The sequence below is a fragment of the Balaenoptera musculus genome, chromosome 15, assembly GCF_009873245.2.
Source record: "Balaenoptera musculus isolate JJ_BM4_2016_0621 chromosome 15, mBalMus1.pri.v3, whole genome shotgun sequence".
Classification (NCBI taxonomy): domain Eukaryota; kingdom Metazoa; phylum Chordata; class Mammalia; order Artiodactyla; family Balaenopteridae; genus Balaenoptera; species Balaenoptera musculus.
The window spans coordinates 19025940-19041754 of NC_045799.1; the positions used below are offsets into that span (position 1 = coordinate 19025940).

A 15815-nucleotide genomic window follows, 5' to 3' on the forward strand; every position below is an offset into this window, starting at 1 on the left:
TTTAAATGATGGTAGGTCCCTCTCCCTCAATAAATATACTCCACCTCTCAAGGATTTGCCCTTGGCAGTGCAGACAGGAAATAAAACACCAAAACAAAACAAAAAGGAGTACTTTATTTCCTATCTTCTCTGATTTACGCAAAGTATATTTACGTTTGCCCTCCTTCAACTTTCCAGACATTACAAAAATCTTCACACATACACACAGAGGAATACATATACATACACACATACACACACACACACACACACACACAGAGGGTACCAATGGAAGAATACAAAAAATAGTACAGTGGCTGTCTCCAGAAAGGGAAAGATAGACGACAGTGATTTGAGGGTAAAAGGGAGACGTATTTCTCACTATTATTCCCTATTTCATATTGTCTGAATTTAGCAAGTCCATCCAGCATTACCTTTTTAGAAACTAATATAAAAACTTTTTTAAAAAAGTCTATGCACAGTACTACTACTTATTCACAGCCAGATGTGCATGTCACATGTACCACCTTCTTCAGCCCAGGGGGAAAAAAAACAGATTTTACCAGCAATGAGCTCATTAGGTTACAAGCATCCCACAAAGTTTGTTCTACAGAGATTTGGCTAGCAGAATTAACTTTCCCCATGAAAGAAAACTGACTTTCCCAGAAACCCTACATCCCTCAATTTATCCATTTGCCATATAAAGTAAGGTAATGATATGGATAGGTTTGGTGCATGAAATACAGTGGTAAAGGGCTTTGGTTTTCATAGTTTAAGACTCTGGTTGGCTCTGACGTCTCCTGACACAGACCTTTTTCACTCAAAGCCCAGGGAATCTTACTAGTCAATGAAGGTACTTTCAATACCTGCTTTTACAAGGTAAACAAAATGAAAAGTACATCCCACACCTCTTCATTCCCCACTGGAAAGTTCTGTACCTTTTCCTCCTTTCGTTTTTCCTTGTCTCTGTCTTTGTGTTTGTCTTTATGCTTCTCTGAACTTCCATCTTTGTGTTTGGTTTTCTCCTTCTCTTTGTGTTTCTTTTCAGAATCTTTATGTTCACTGTGAAAAATAAGACACAGTTAGCAGAGAAGGGGCAAACAGAGTAGGGACCACAGGGTTCATATCACAAGATTAACTCACAAGATACCCTGAGATAACATGAACCATGGAAACTTAACAATGCTTTAAATAAATAGTCCTGACAGAAGGTTCAAGTAGAGGCTCTTGGCTACATCAGACGTTCTTTATCTTGCTTAATGTTTTAATTTTTTCGAAGGAGCAAAGGAATCAAATAGAAAAAACATAGTCATTCTAAACATACCAGGACATTTTTTTAAGTTACTAAGACTATACAGCAAACCCACTGTATTTCTACAACATTCTACCAGCAGAAAACTATAACGAAAGCTCCAACTTGAGCTCTCACATCTGATGTGAGGAGGTAAAAACAGTTCACCAAAAATCATTTGGTGGCTCAGTGCCAGAAGCGAGACGTATGACAAATGTAGCCACGCCAGGGCTTTGTGCAGTCAGCAGCCCAACACAGTCAATGTTTCCTGCCAGCTTAGGAAAAGCTAGTCACTTCTAGCTTTTCTAGCTAGGGCTTATAAATCCTGCTTGGTTCTTTCCTCAGAATAAGAAAAGATCCATCTAAAAGCAAGGGCATTTCCTGTGCTAAACATTTAAAGCCTTGCTTTTAAAGGGGTTTGTGGGCACACTGGTAGCACTGTAAAAAGGTGCCGCTTCTCTGGAAAACAAAATATGACATTACAAAACAAGAGCCATTAAAGTGTTCATATCCTGGGTCTCGCTCCTGGAGATTTCTCTCTGGGTAAAACACTACAGAGAGATGTTCATTTTGATGCCTCCCATGACAAAAAACAAACAAGAACAAATAAACAAACAAAAAAGCACCAAGAAACCAGATACAGCCTTGGTAAATAACAAGAGGGGGAAACTGTGATATATCAAAGCTATACATCACAGTTATCATTATCATTATGTAGCTGTTATGCTATAATTTGTGAGTCCTACAAATATACATGGAAAATGTTTACGACACAAATGGAAAAAAGGAATATATAAAATGACTGCAGTTATATAAAAATATGCATGTAGACAAAGACTAAAGAGCAAAAATCACAAGCTGTATTTTAAGGTGAACACTGGATGACTATTTTCTTCAGTACACTGGGTAGGAGGTTTAGGAACCTTGCTCACCTCAGCAGCCAATATATTCCACAAATTAACAAAAGAGAGCATGAATTCAAGTGCTATGAGTTGGGGGTCACCCCAGACACAGGACAGCTGACAGCAACCCCAGATGACAGGGACAGTCAAACCTATAGGCAGCATCGGCTCTTGCCTTTCCCACCATAGGCTGTATTTCCTATCTGTCACATTTACCACCTTCAGCCCAGAAGAAAAAAAACAGATTTTACCAGCAATGAGCTCATTAGGTTACAACCATCCCACAAAGTTTGTTCTAAAGAGATTTGGCTAGCATACTCAGCTACATCAAAGGCCAAAAAGGGAGAAACAAATGATGGCGACCAGTTAGGTGAGAGCCCCGGAATGTGGATCAGGAGAGCATCGCTATCACTCATATCTCTGGGCACAAAAGAAGCCCCAACTAAAGATAGGAGTTTGGATAATAAATCAGCAGAAACTCTATGAAATCCAGCCAGGAGGGCAGGGGCACTAGTATAAACAGGACTACAGATTTAGGGAAGACCCAGAACTACCACAGATGGGAAATAAAGCAATGTCCACTCTCCTTGGTTGATATACTCCTCCCTCTATGTTGGTCTCATTACGTTGTTATTTAGATGTGCCACACACAGAAAAATAACAAATTCCTATATAAGCACACTTTCTTTTTAACTCTAGTATGCTTGGAAGCACATGATGATCGATTTTTCCCACCATGCTTTTTATTCTCAGCATTACTATGATGTCACTCTCTACTCAATTTGCTCTCTCTCATAATCTGTTTTTACCAAAACGCAATGTTTTATAAACAAATTTATCCTTTATTTTGTACAAAATGGCTCCCGATTACAATAACACTCTTACTTCCAGTTCTCATTAATTCTTCCAGCTTTAGAATGGTGAAAAAACAAAGTTGCCAAGATTGCGATTCTTTAGTTTACATATATGAAATCACAGGCCCATGGTTTTGATACTACCAGCAAAATGTCTGAGCTTACTATTCTATATACAAGCACTGAAGTTTCAGTTTTTGGTTTGTTTTGAACATTAACTGTAAGAGGAATTAATGGTCATCTACAGAAGTTTCTGCCTAAAAGCAAAAAATGTGGAACAATTACATCCATAATATTAATGGGTGGATATACATCCCTCCCTAGACTAAGAAAAAAGAAAAATCTAAGCAAGCATTGTGCTGCTCAGTGCTTTCACATACATTATTTCATTCAGTCCTCACAACACCTGTGTGAAGTAGGCTTTATTATCCCCTTAAGCTGATTTAGAAACAGAGGAGCCAGTGGTTCAAAGTCTTATTCAAAGTTACAATGTTAGAAAGAAGGGCAGTTGGGATTTAAACTGAGTATTTCCATCTCCAAGTTCAGAGCACTTTCCACTAAATCAATCATTACAATTCCATGAAGTTGATACATACCACATAAGGGTAGCCTGGTGTTGTTAGAGACAAATGCATGTCCAGTCTGAGATTTGATGCATAAGATCAAAACTTTATTCTACCATCAGTGGAAACTTTCTAGAATAGAGATCTAGGATATCTGAAATGATAAAACCCTTGGGACAGCTACTTCTCATTTTGTCTTCCCATGAAACTCTAAATGGCTGACTTAAGAATCTAAGTTTAGGAATGCTCTATATTCCTTATTCCTTTATGCTCCACCTCCACGCCTCCCCACCCCCCACCCCCCTTGTTCTCTTTCTCAATGAAAGCAATTCTTAGAACATTAGTCTGTTTCACTAGAAAACTGGCTCTCTGGCCTTCTGGCAATCACAGCATGGGCACCATAAGTATACACATAGGCCTCCAGTTTTCTGCTTTGCTATTCATTACCACACCAAACAGAGATCAGGGAAAAGAAGACAACAAATGACATGACAATGAGATAGTACCCAGGCCACCCCAGGAAAGTGAAAAAAGTCAGTACTTCCTCTGCCTGCTAACCAGAGGGAAATCTATTCAGGAAATTCAAAGTTCCTGCTAGAGTAGTAACCCCTTTGTAGGTCATAATTAATCACAAAGACCAAAATGAGATGAAACTATCAACTTGACTTTCCAAAGGCAACTCACTCTCCTCTATTCCCAACTGTTTAGATATAAGAGAACAAGTTTGGATTTTTAGACTGAGTTCTGGTGATTCAGGGTTAAGGAACATCTTGTGGTACAATGCATTCCATTGGGGACTATTAGAAATATGGGTTTATGAAGCCCTATTAAGTCTCTTGAACACAATGCTAACATCATATCTACGTGTCAGGTGCTGTTCCTGTCCCTGCCTCCAGAAATAGAGAGCAGAGCACCGGGAGTCCTACCCCTCATCCATAACCCCACACCGACAGAAGTGCTGCCAAAGAGCGAGCCTCAGTGGTAGTCTTTCCTAGGAATCTACCTGAATTAAGTAGCAGACGCACTTGGGGGTCAAAGTCCTATCATACAGAAGCATGTCTAAGGCTGTGCCATGGAAGTTAGAAGCAGAATTTGGCCAGTGGTAGAAAATGCAGCCAATCTGGATCAGTTAGGCTGACTCATCACCATTCAGGATTTCCTAACATGTACCTCTTTTTCCAAAAGACTTAAAACTGGCTTGACTTTCACACTGGCTTAAAGGGCAGCACCTTTCCACTTATGATAGTGAGATGATGGAAATTCTGTCCAGTGCAGAAGAGGAGTTCATATGTTGACTACCTGTTTTAAGAGACATTACCCAGGGCTTCCCTGGTGGCGCAGTGGTTAAGAATCTGCCTGCCAATGCAAGGGACACGGGTTCGAGCCCTGGCCTGGGAAGATCCCACATGCCGCAGAGCAACTAACCCTGTGCGCCACAACTACTGAGCCTGAGCTCTAGAGCCTGCAAGCCACAACTACTGAGCCCATGTGCCACAACTACTGAAGCCTGCGTGCCTAGAACCCGTGCTCCGCAACAAGAGAAGCCACCGCAGTGAGAAGCCCACGCACCACAATGAAGAGTAGCCCCCGCTCACCGCAACTAAAGAAAGCCCACGCACAGCAACAAAGACCCAACACAGGCAAAAATAAATAAATAAATAAATTTATTTATTTAAAAGAAAAAAAAGAGCCATTACCCATGTCTTTATACTGATCCTGCTACTTTTCCATACACAATAGACACAATATGTAAAAGTCACAAAATGGGTTTTAAATATAACTGAGGACTACAATACTGGTCAGTTTGGGGCAACAGTACAGGTGACTGTAATATTGAAGAAATGTCAGTGGGGCTAAATAAGAAAAATAAACTAGAAGAAAAGCTTGATAATGACCACAGTAAGGAAACCCAAAGATCTGAAGAACAAATACATTTTAAGAATGAGTTTAGTCTGGGGTACACTGAAGGCCAAAATACAGACAGTAGCTGGCATTCCTAGAACCTCTGAAATGGTCATACTCTTGGATGAAATATGAATTTCATCATCAGGAACTCACAGAGAAAACATCCAATTACTGGCTATACACAGAAGCCGACTCCTTGGCTCAGGGCTCATGTCTGTCTGGGGAAAAGATCTACCTAACATCAGAGCCTAGACAAGCAAAAGTCAATGCCAAACAGAGTAAATGGGAAGATTCAAAGTCACCTCTCGAGTGAGACTCTTGTTGGACCTGAGCAGACAAAAGAGAGGGTTGACCAGGGTTAACCTTAGGAAGGCACTTAGGAAGAAGAATGGGAGACAGGGTGGAAGTAGGGGGATGGCAGTAGGAAGCCAAGAGTGAAAATATTTTCTTTCTGCAAGAAGGCATTTGCTGCCTCTTTAGGAAAAAACCCTGTGTCTGATATTCTGGGAAGCTAGGATGTTGGCTATGGGAAACCATTTAAATTTGTTAAAGAAAACTAAAACAATGGTCTGTCCTCTATCAGCAATAAAAATATTTAACAGATATTTAAACAGTACTAAGTGCCAGGCACTCTTCTAAGCAATTTAATCTCCATTACAAAACTGAGGTAAGTATTTTCATTTTACAGATATGGAAACTGAGACATGGGAGGGTTCAGTAACTTGCCCAAGGAAATACATCTAACGAACAATAACTAGGATTTAAACTCAGGCAGTCATGCATTTGAACACTCTGGTGCCTTACTCCCCAAACAAAGCAAAAACGAAACACTGCTAAGGGGAGAAGAAGCCTCTTTACCTTCTGCGAATAGGACCTAGCCACTAATGGCTAAGAGAACAAACTCATTCCAGCAACTTGCCCACTTCCTCAAGGCAGCAGACCCCTGCAGGTTGCAGCCAATGGAGTCACAGGGGATTCCTATGGGAGAGCCTAGAAAGATTCCGAGCTGTGAAAGGAGGAAACCCTTCAAAGGAAAGCAGACAATCAGAGCTTAAATAATGTTTGTTCAATTAAACATTCTAGGAGGTAAATTCAAAAGTTGCCTCTTGAAAAAATGCAGCAGCTAGTTTCTGAAAGGCTCTGAGAAATGAAGATTTCTCAATGCTCATCCACCATTATAGGTTACTAAATGAAATCCCAAGAATTATTAAAACTTGGGAGTTGAGTGGAATCTTAGAAATTATTTAATCCTTTGTTTGCAGGCCAGAGCAGATAAAGGGATGTGCCCAAAGATGCCAAAGCCGATACACATTCTGAACTCCCATCCCTCCCCTAAGTTCTTTATCTCTACTAATAGGGTAAACAGTCACACAGTTATCCAAGCTAGGAATCCTTTTTCTTAGACCCCCTCATGCCACTTGTGGCTAAGTCCTATGTTTCCCTTTCTCAACTATTTTCAAAGGCTTCTTGCTCCTTTAGAATCAAGTCCCAGCTTCTTGAAATAGCATTTAATAGTTTTTCCTCAAGCAACTTTTTGGAGCCCTCGTTTTCTAACCCATCCTGTTAACCCAGGCATCCACCTAACTGGATTCTACCCAGAGCAAAGTACATTACAATGCTTCCATATTTTGTTTATGCTTTTCTCACTGTCTGGAATGTCACTCTTTCTAGCCATCACCTTTCCTTGTCAAGATCTTAACCATCTTTCCATGGCTGGCTCAAATAACCTTTCCACCATGAAATCTTAAAAAAAAAAAAAAAAAGACTGTAGGTCATTATAATAGGGCTAGATATCATTGAAAACCAGGGCACCAAAATAGATGTTATCAATAAGTAACTACTAAATTAGATTCAACTACCAAAATCAACAGCTTCAATTTATCTGAATGATATTCTACCAGGCTTTGTGGTAATCATAATAATCTCAATTACTGAGTATGTTACAGTTTCCAAAGAGCTTTTATCTGCATAATTACATTGAATTCTCCCCCAACACACCTGAAAGCTCGACCAGGCTAGTATTGCTATCAACACTCAACCAAAATGGGAAAAGACCCAGAAGTTAAGCGGCTTGGATAAGGACACACAGCTAGTAAATGATAGAACCTAGCCTCTCCACTTCTATTTTAGTGTGCTTTCCACTACATCACATTGACTCCCATGTGAATGGTGACTCATTTCTAAACTACCCAATCTTCTCTATTTACCTATGTTAACTGTCCATTTCTCCCAGACAGGTTGATACAGGGACATGTAGATAAATGGAGGGCTTCAGCAACAGCTCACAAAAAAAGCAGTAAACACATCTTTTAAATGTGATTACTTTCAGAAAAAGTGCCCCTAATCTGAGAACCAGTTGCTTAATTCCAGTGCATTTCCCTACGAGCCTATGTTCTCTCAACTCTAATTCAGGTAGGATTTGGAACTGAAGGGAAAGCAGAAACCAAAAGCAACCTTATTCTCACACTGACTGTATAAATTAGCACTGCCAATGTGGCTGGAAAAGCACTTCCCTTACTGTTTCACAGTAGTTCTTTCTATCTTCCCTGGCCTTCCACAAAATTGTCACTCCACCCTGAGCGTCAGGTTTAAAAATGACAAGAGATGCACACAGTCAAAAGCTAGCAGGAGAAATGTTGTATTTCACATGTGATAGTCCTTTGTTTTCTAAATTCAAGCCTCCCCCCCCAATTGCTTTTAATGATGTTGTATATATAAGAGGTCTAGTATTAAAGATAACTTATGCTAAGAATGCAACGTTTCAAGAGAAGTATCTGGTGAGATCCTACAAGCCCAGTGATTCCTTAGCATCTAGTAAGAGTATTCCTTTTATTTCTTTAGAGAGGATTTATATATTGCTTTAAAGGACCTCAAGTGCTAAATATCAACGCTAATGGAAAGAAGCAGTATCAGAGACAAATAACAGAAGAAATTATTTTTATTTGACTTTGGTAGAAACTTCCTGTGATGTTATAGGCCAAAGAGTCAGACATGGGGTTTTCACAGGGTCAGAATTTAATGAGATTAATACTTCTAATGCCAAAAACTTTAGGGGTTTGGGGCCCAAAGAAAGAGGCAGCGCCTGAAATGATATGGCCATTTTAAAACCTAAGCTGCCTACAATATGCATATGAGAAAGAGATGCTCGTATTTAAACACAGATAGTTTAGCAACACAACTAACCTCTCTTAGGGAGGGAGATTGTTTTGTTTTGTTTTATTTTTTACTGGAAGGAATAATGTAGTGGGAGAAAAATCATACTAGGACTCAGAAGCCCTGGTCTCTCATCCTCACTCTGCCACCACCCTGCCATGTGACTTTGGGTAGGTCACCTCAGACTCATGTCCACACAAAAAAGAGATGAGGTGGAATGATCTTTAACACCCCTTCCCCTATTTTGCACCTTGAATTAGAATAATAAAAGGAGAAAGCATATGAATAAGATGGGATCTCCTAAGAGGTAGGTCTAAATCCCGTTCTATCTCTGAAAGGCTTGTTTCCCATCCTCTGACACTCCAAATATGCAGTACATATTACTATGCAGGACAAAGAGGCCTCCTGGATTTGGGTCCTAAGTGTAGCCTAACGAAAAATGACTGATGCTAATATCTAGCAGAGAAGGAGGGAATATAGATACACATTACTGTAGAACTTGTTTCCTCATAATAGATAGCCACAAAATTAGGCAGGGTTGATGAGCAAAGTGTTAAAATAAAGTGAAGCATTTTGGAACAGAACATGCTACATCTTAATTATCCTGGGCTTCAGAGGTGATTAAACAATCCTCAAGGTTTCCTTAATGTGCTAAGAAGAAAAATGAAGAAACCCAAAACTACCGTTAAGGTCAGAAGTCACTTAAAAAGGAACACAGTGTACAGAATTTTACTGGACCATAACCAACACACCTGCTTTGCTGCAAAGAGGTAGCGTGTCAGGAGAGGTCAAAACAGGAAGCATTTAAAAGTCTGCTTACAACACATCATCTGGTTCAACTGTCTTAAACTTACTCACATGTGAATTAGAGATCCAGGGCTAGATTTAGTCATATATAAACAGAAACTCAGAGCAGGTTCTTCCAATGCCTTTTGGCAAATAGGCTACTGTTTTCTCAAGTATTCTGATTAGAAATGAAGAAAATATTAAAAGGCACAAAATTGCGTAGAAAAAATTCCTGATTGCCTATGCTATAATCTTGGAAAAGTAGGCTTTTAATAGATGTACAAAATATTATCTCTTCACATCTGTAGAGCAGATCACAGTTAAAGAGCTTTCATACTTACTGACTCCCAGGGTCCCTTCTGAAGCATGTATTAATATGAGGAAACTAAGGAAGACGAAAAAGCTCAGTTGAGGAAGGTTAGATAACCTGGTCGAGATCTCATGAGACCTAAGTGGATAGACCAGACCAGAGGCCTTCTCCTAGATACAGGCAAGAAACCATTGTGGACTTTTCAAGAAAAATGATGCCAAAATTACATCCTTTATTTTTAAAAAGGAGATTCTGGTAAAACAGGAGAGGGCCAAATTTATGTCCCAAAGCCTTTTATGCCACTTCTACCTAATCTTTTCTCCCATCACAATTGCAAATTATGGTTGGTGAAGTAAGATGTATCAGAGAGTAAGAGATCCATTTTTAAAAGCTTATGGTTTACACGGATCGAACCCACACCCCCTGCAGTGGAAGCCTGGAGTCTTAACCACTGGACCACCAGGGAAGTCCCTGTTTTTCTTTAATTAACAATAATCTTTTGATGTTCCTACTACCTGGTTTCTTGCAAAAACTCCTATGTATCCTGGCTCCTCCCTTACCTCTTCAGGGCAGTCCCTCAGAGTCATCTGAGAGGCTGTCTTCCAGGCTTAAGTCCTTAGCAAGTCCATCAAATAAAACGTAATTCTCAACTTAAAAAAAAAAAAGCTTATGGTTTAAATAATAACTTCTATCTTTTTAAAGTCTTTCTGGACAGATTTCAGGTAACATGAAAATTAGTTTTTCTTCATCTGATCTATAAGCATTTTCCTCAGATGATGAAGTTCTTCATGGTCAAGACTATCTCACATTTTTTGGCACTTCACATCATAAAGATGGCAAGCAAGATAATTCTTGTTTGACATGATCAGCAATTCTACTCCTAAGTATACACCCAAAAGAATTGAAAGCAGGGACTCAAACAGATACTTGTACACCCATGTTCTTAGCAGCATTATTCACAATAGCCAACAGGTAGAAACAACCCCAAGTATCCATCAACGGATGAATGAATTTTTTATTTTATTTATATTTTTTGTTTGTTTTTTTGTTTTGTTTTGTTTTTGAATGAATTTTTTAAAATGTGGTAGACAGACAACGAAATATTAGTCAACTATAAAAAGGAATGGAATTCTGATATTTGACAAAATGGATGAACCTTGAAAACATTATGCTAAGGAAAATAAGCCAGACACAAAAATGACAGATATTTTATGATTCCACTTACATGAGGTAGCTAGAGTGGAAAAATTCACAGATAGAAAATAGAAGTTGCTAATGGATGGGGGCAAGGGGGGATGAGGAGGTATTATTTAAGAGGTTCAGAGATTATTTGGGATGATGATAAAGTTCTGAAGATGGATACTGGGGATGGTTGTACAATATGGTGAATGTACTTAATGCCACTTCAAAATGGCAAACTTTATGTTATGCATATTTCACCACACACACACAAAAAAAGGTATTTGAAATGTGGGATGGCCAAAGGGAACCATCCTATAGAATTGAGAATATGTGAACAGGAGAGAGAAGATGGTAACTGGTGTAACCGTAGGTCAACCACTCATTGATTCAATAAACATACACTACTAAGTACCACCTATCTGCCAGGTACTATACTAAGCCTTGAGGATGTAAAATGAATACAACAGACCCCAACATTGTTCGCAGGGACCTCAAGAGTCTAATAGGGCACACAGAAAAGTAAAGAGACAATTACAACACCAACACAACTGGTAATTACTATGAAAGGGATATATTCAAGGTGCCAGAGAACTCATAAAAATGGCACTTTAATATGAGGGTGGAGGGCAGAAAGGATACCTGAAAGAAGTAAACTCTATGCTGCAACTAAAAGAATGTTCTTAAGAGGGCAACAGAGTATTCCAGAATCAGTAACAGCATATTTTAAAACCTAGAGTATTCAGAAGACATGCTGTGTTTGGGGAACTGAAAAGAAGTTCAGGGAGACTGGAAATGGAACGTGAGAGAAGGGTAAATGGCAAGAGAGGTGGCAGAGGAAGAGAGCCAAAGACTTACAGAATCACTATGTGAACTGGAATGAGAAGATGAAAAAGGTGGCCAGAAAAGTGGAAAGCCAAGGGAAGCTGGTTTCAAGGAGAAGGCCTGGGCCCAGAATATGGTATATCTTGGCAAATGTTCCATTTGTATTTCACTGTTGAGCGTAATATTCTATAAATGTCAATTAAATCAGGTTGGTTGATGATGTTCAAAGTCTTCTATATCCTTAATGATTTTCTCTCTGCTTATCAATTGAGAAAGAGGTAGTAAAATCTAACTATAAATATGAATTATTTCTCTTTGCAATTTTGTCAGTTTTTACTTCATGTATTTTGAGGCTCTGATATCAGTGTATAAACATTTACAACTGCTATTTCCTCCTGATTAATTGGTCCCTTTTTATCATTATGAAATGAACTTTTTCATTACTGGCAATATTCTTTGCTCTCAAATCTACTTTGGTAGATATTAATATAGGCTGGACACCTACAAACTGAAGAAAAGATGCATGTGAACTGAGACTGGATTCAACTACTAAAATTAAAATCAGTAGACTAATGAAAATGGAAACTAGATAATCAAGTGGTAAGAAATGAGTGAGTGGTGGGGAAAGACCACAGGAGTGGACTTCCCTGGTGGCACAGTGATTAAGGATCCACCTGCCAATGCAGGGGACATGGGTTTGATCCTTGGTCCAGGAAGATCCCACATGCCGTGGAGCAACTAAGCCCATGCACCACAACTACGGTGCCTGCGCTCTAGAGCCTGCGAGCCACAACTACTGAGCCTGCGAGCCAACTGAGCCCACGTGTCACAACTACTGAAGCTCGCGTGCCCTAGAGCCCATGCGCCGCAACTACTGAGCCCACGTGCCCCAACTACTGAAGCCCATGCACCCTAGAGCTCGTGCGCCGCAACTACTGAGCCCACGCGTCACAACTACTGAAGCCCACGCGCCCAAGGGCCCATGTTCTGAAACAAGAGAAGCTACCGCAATGAGAAGCCCACACACCGCAACGAAGAGTAGCCCCTGCTCGCCGTGACTAGATAAAGCCTGCGTGCAGCAACGAAGACCCAACGCAGCCAAAAAGTTAAAAAAAATAAAATAAAATTTAAAAATTAAAAAAAAGACTGACCACAGGAGTGATAGATGATTTTGTGAAGAAATATCCTCACTAGAGAAATTAATCTGGTTATTTTAATGATTTATAAAGACTTACTAATTTAAAATTTTCATTTAAAATACGTAAAAATTTTTCATTACTCATAAAAAGAACAGACTTAGAATTCTCACTTTATCTTTTTTCTTGATAAGCCTTATTTTTTTATAACTTTTAAAAATAAAAGTAGCATATACACATAATTATATTCTGATCGTATGTGCAGAGTTCAGAGTTACCACAAAATAACGATAAATATGTGATTACCACCAAAGTTAAGAAAAATACCATTGATACCCCACCAGAAGTTCCCCTCATACCATTTTACAATTGCTACCCTTCCTTCCTTCCCAAAGATAACCATGACCCTGAATTCTAAAGGTCTTGATTAATTTTTTTGTTTCTGAACTTCAAGTAAATTGAAGCATACAATATATATTTTTTGGCTGGTTTCTTTCACTCAACATAGGTTTGTGGAATTCACCTACGCTTATTAACAGCAGTTATTTCATATTTATTTATATATAGTATCCTAAGATGTGAATATACCACACTTTATCCATTTTACTATTAATGAGCATTTAGGAGATTTTCACTTTGGGGCTATTAAAAGCAACGCAGCTCTGTAGAGCTTCGTACATGCCCTTTGGTGCACAAATACACACATTTCTGTTGAGAACACATTCAGGAATGGAATTCTTAGGTTAGAGGGTATACATATGTTAACTTTAGAAGACACTGCTAAGTAGTTTTCCAAAATGATTTAACAATTTATAGTCCCATCAGAAATGGGATTGATCCACATCATTGTAAGATCTTGGTATTAGCGTTATTTTAATATTTAGCCATTATTACAATGTGTAGCATATTATATTGAGGTTGCATTTCCCTGATGAATAATGTTGAGCATCTTCTAGTATTTTTATTGGCCATGTGGGTATCTTCTTTTGTGAAGAGCTTACTCAGTCCTCTCATGAATTTTTCTGTTGGATTATCTGCCTCATTTTTATTTGTAGAAGATTTCTGTATATATTGGACAAGAAACTTTTGACTATTATTTATGTTGAAAACATCTTGTCTACAGACAATAAGCCAACCTAATGAAATAGTTCTAAGAGACTCTAGGCTACAGGCACTTGTGCCAATAAATGACTGAACTTTATGTTCGCTCTAACAAAACTTCGGCCACTATGAGAATACCCTATGGCTTTCTCACCAACAACTGCCTTTAACTCAAAACGGAAGTTTAAGTCCTCATTTTCAATAAGTGGTCCTATATCCAAAGATACCCTAAGTCTCTGGGCCTAACCACTTGTCTCCTACACCAGAAAAATGGAAGCAAAATGAACAAGAAAACATCTTTCTGATTCCTTTGGATCCCAGAGGGCAGCACCACTGAGTTTCATTTACATTGGTGGTTACTGGCTTTCGTGAGAGCTGAACTCTTCTGGTAACCTGACGAAAGCTAGGAATGTTCTCTCCAGGAATATCTCATATACCCAACCTTTTGTATATGATTTCAGGGGCTTACAAACCATGGAAGCCTAAGTTAAGAATTTTTAAATTTATACCCTTTAAAGTATGGAAAGAAGAAAAATGTATATCTATCAAGTCTCCAATCCAGTCACCTTTTATCAAGGCAAGCTCTCTGGACACTTGATTAAATGCCATCATGTGTTAACAATTCACCATAGTTGCTTTGTACATCCTGATCTGAAAAATGGCATCCCCAGTAAGGCCTGAATTATCAAGACCATCCTCTTAACAACTCTGGAATCAAAGTCTCTGCTGACTTTGCTATCCATGGTATTTACCTGTGGTTCAAGTTAAGGCCTGTTGCAGGTGAGCCAAGCCATAGCCAACCCACTGCTGAATGATGAGGGACTTGCTGGTTCAACCCTTACCTGTTGCTATGCTTGGACTTTTCTCGGTCCTTCTCCTTGTCCTTCTTGTGCTCTTTGTGCCGGTGTTCTCGATCTTTATGTTTATCTTTGTGTTTATGAGAATCTGTAACCATAAGAGATGAGTCAGTAAAGAGCAGTCATGAGCTATATCTCCTGCCCAGCTACCTTGACAAGCTTGGTCAAGACGCACAATGACAGGATTTAAATGGCATGGTAGCCATAACAGCACATTCCATTGGAGGGAAAGATTTCACAAAGCAGCCCCGACAAGGCATCCCATTACCCTGCCTCTAAAACCAAGACGTGTTACAAATAAGCAGGAAGAGGAGGGGAGCCAATTCTACCGTAAAAGGAAGCAACAGTTTGGTATTCTTCTCCTAGATCTGGTACTATGAAGACTAAGCCATAAATGATTCGAAGGGATAAATCTTGAACACTGACTTTCAAGATCAGATGGTTATCTATGTAACTTCTGGAAAATTCAAACCTTAAGGGATACCTGTTTTTAAATCAACTTTAATGAAGTATAATTTCTATACAGTAAGATATACACATTTCAAAGATACAGTGTGATAAGTCTAGCATACATATGCACTGATACAATCTCCACCACAATCAAAATTTAGAACAATTCCATCATCCCCGGAAGTCTCCCTTGTGCCCATTCCCAGTCAATCCCCATTTTCCATTACCAGCCCGAAGTAACCACTGATCTGCTAGCACAATGGATTAGATTTGTCTACATTTCTAGTTTCATATGAATGAAATTACAGAATTTCCTCTTTTGTGTCTGACTTCTTATGCTTAGCAAAATATTTTTGACATTCAACCATGTTGCTGGATGTATCAGTAATTGGTTAGATTTTTATTAGACTGGTACCCCATTGTGTGGATACACTGCAATTTATTTATCCATTCACCTGTTGATGGACATTTGAGTTGTTTTCAGGCATTGGTTTTTACGAATAAATCTGTTACGAACTTTCATA

General features: G+C 39.0%; 1 protein-coding gene across 1 annotated transcript in view; it reads right to left on the reverse strand.

Moving 5' to 3' along the window:
• Window positions 1–15815, reverse strand: part of TOP1 (DNA topoisomerase I) — an 87277-nt gene that overhangs the window by 41569 nt on the left and 29893 nt on the right. Inside the window, exons 3-4 of the mRNA XM_036825308.1 lie at window positions 14827–14929; window positions 918–1041 (exon numbers count right to left, since the gene is read on the reverse strand). Coding sequence (XP_036681203.1) covers window positions 918–1041; window positions 14827–14929 — 227 coding nt within the window. The remainder of the gene's footprint in view (window positions 1–917; window positions 1042–14826; window positions 14930–15815) is intronic.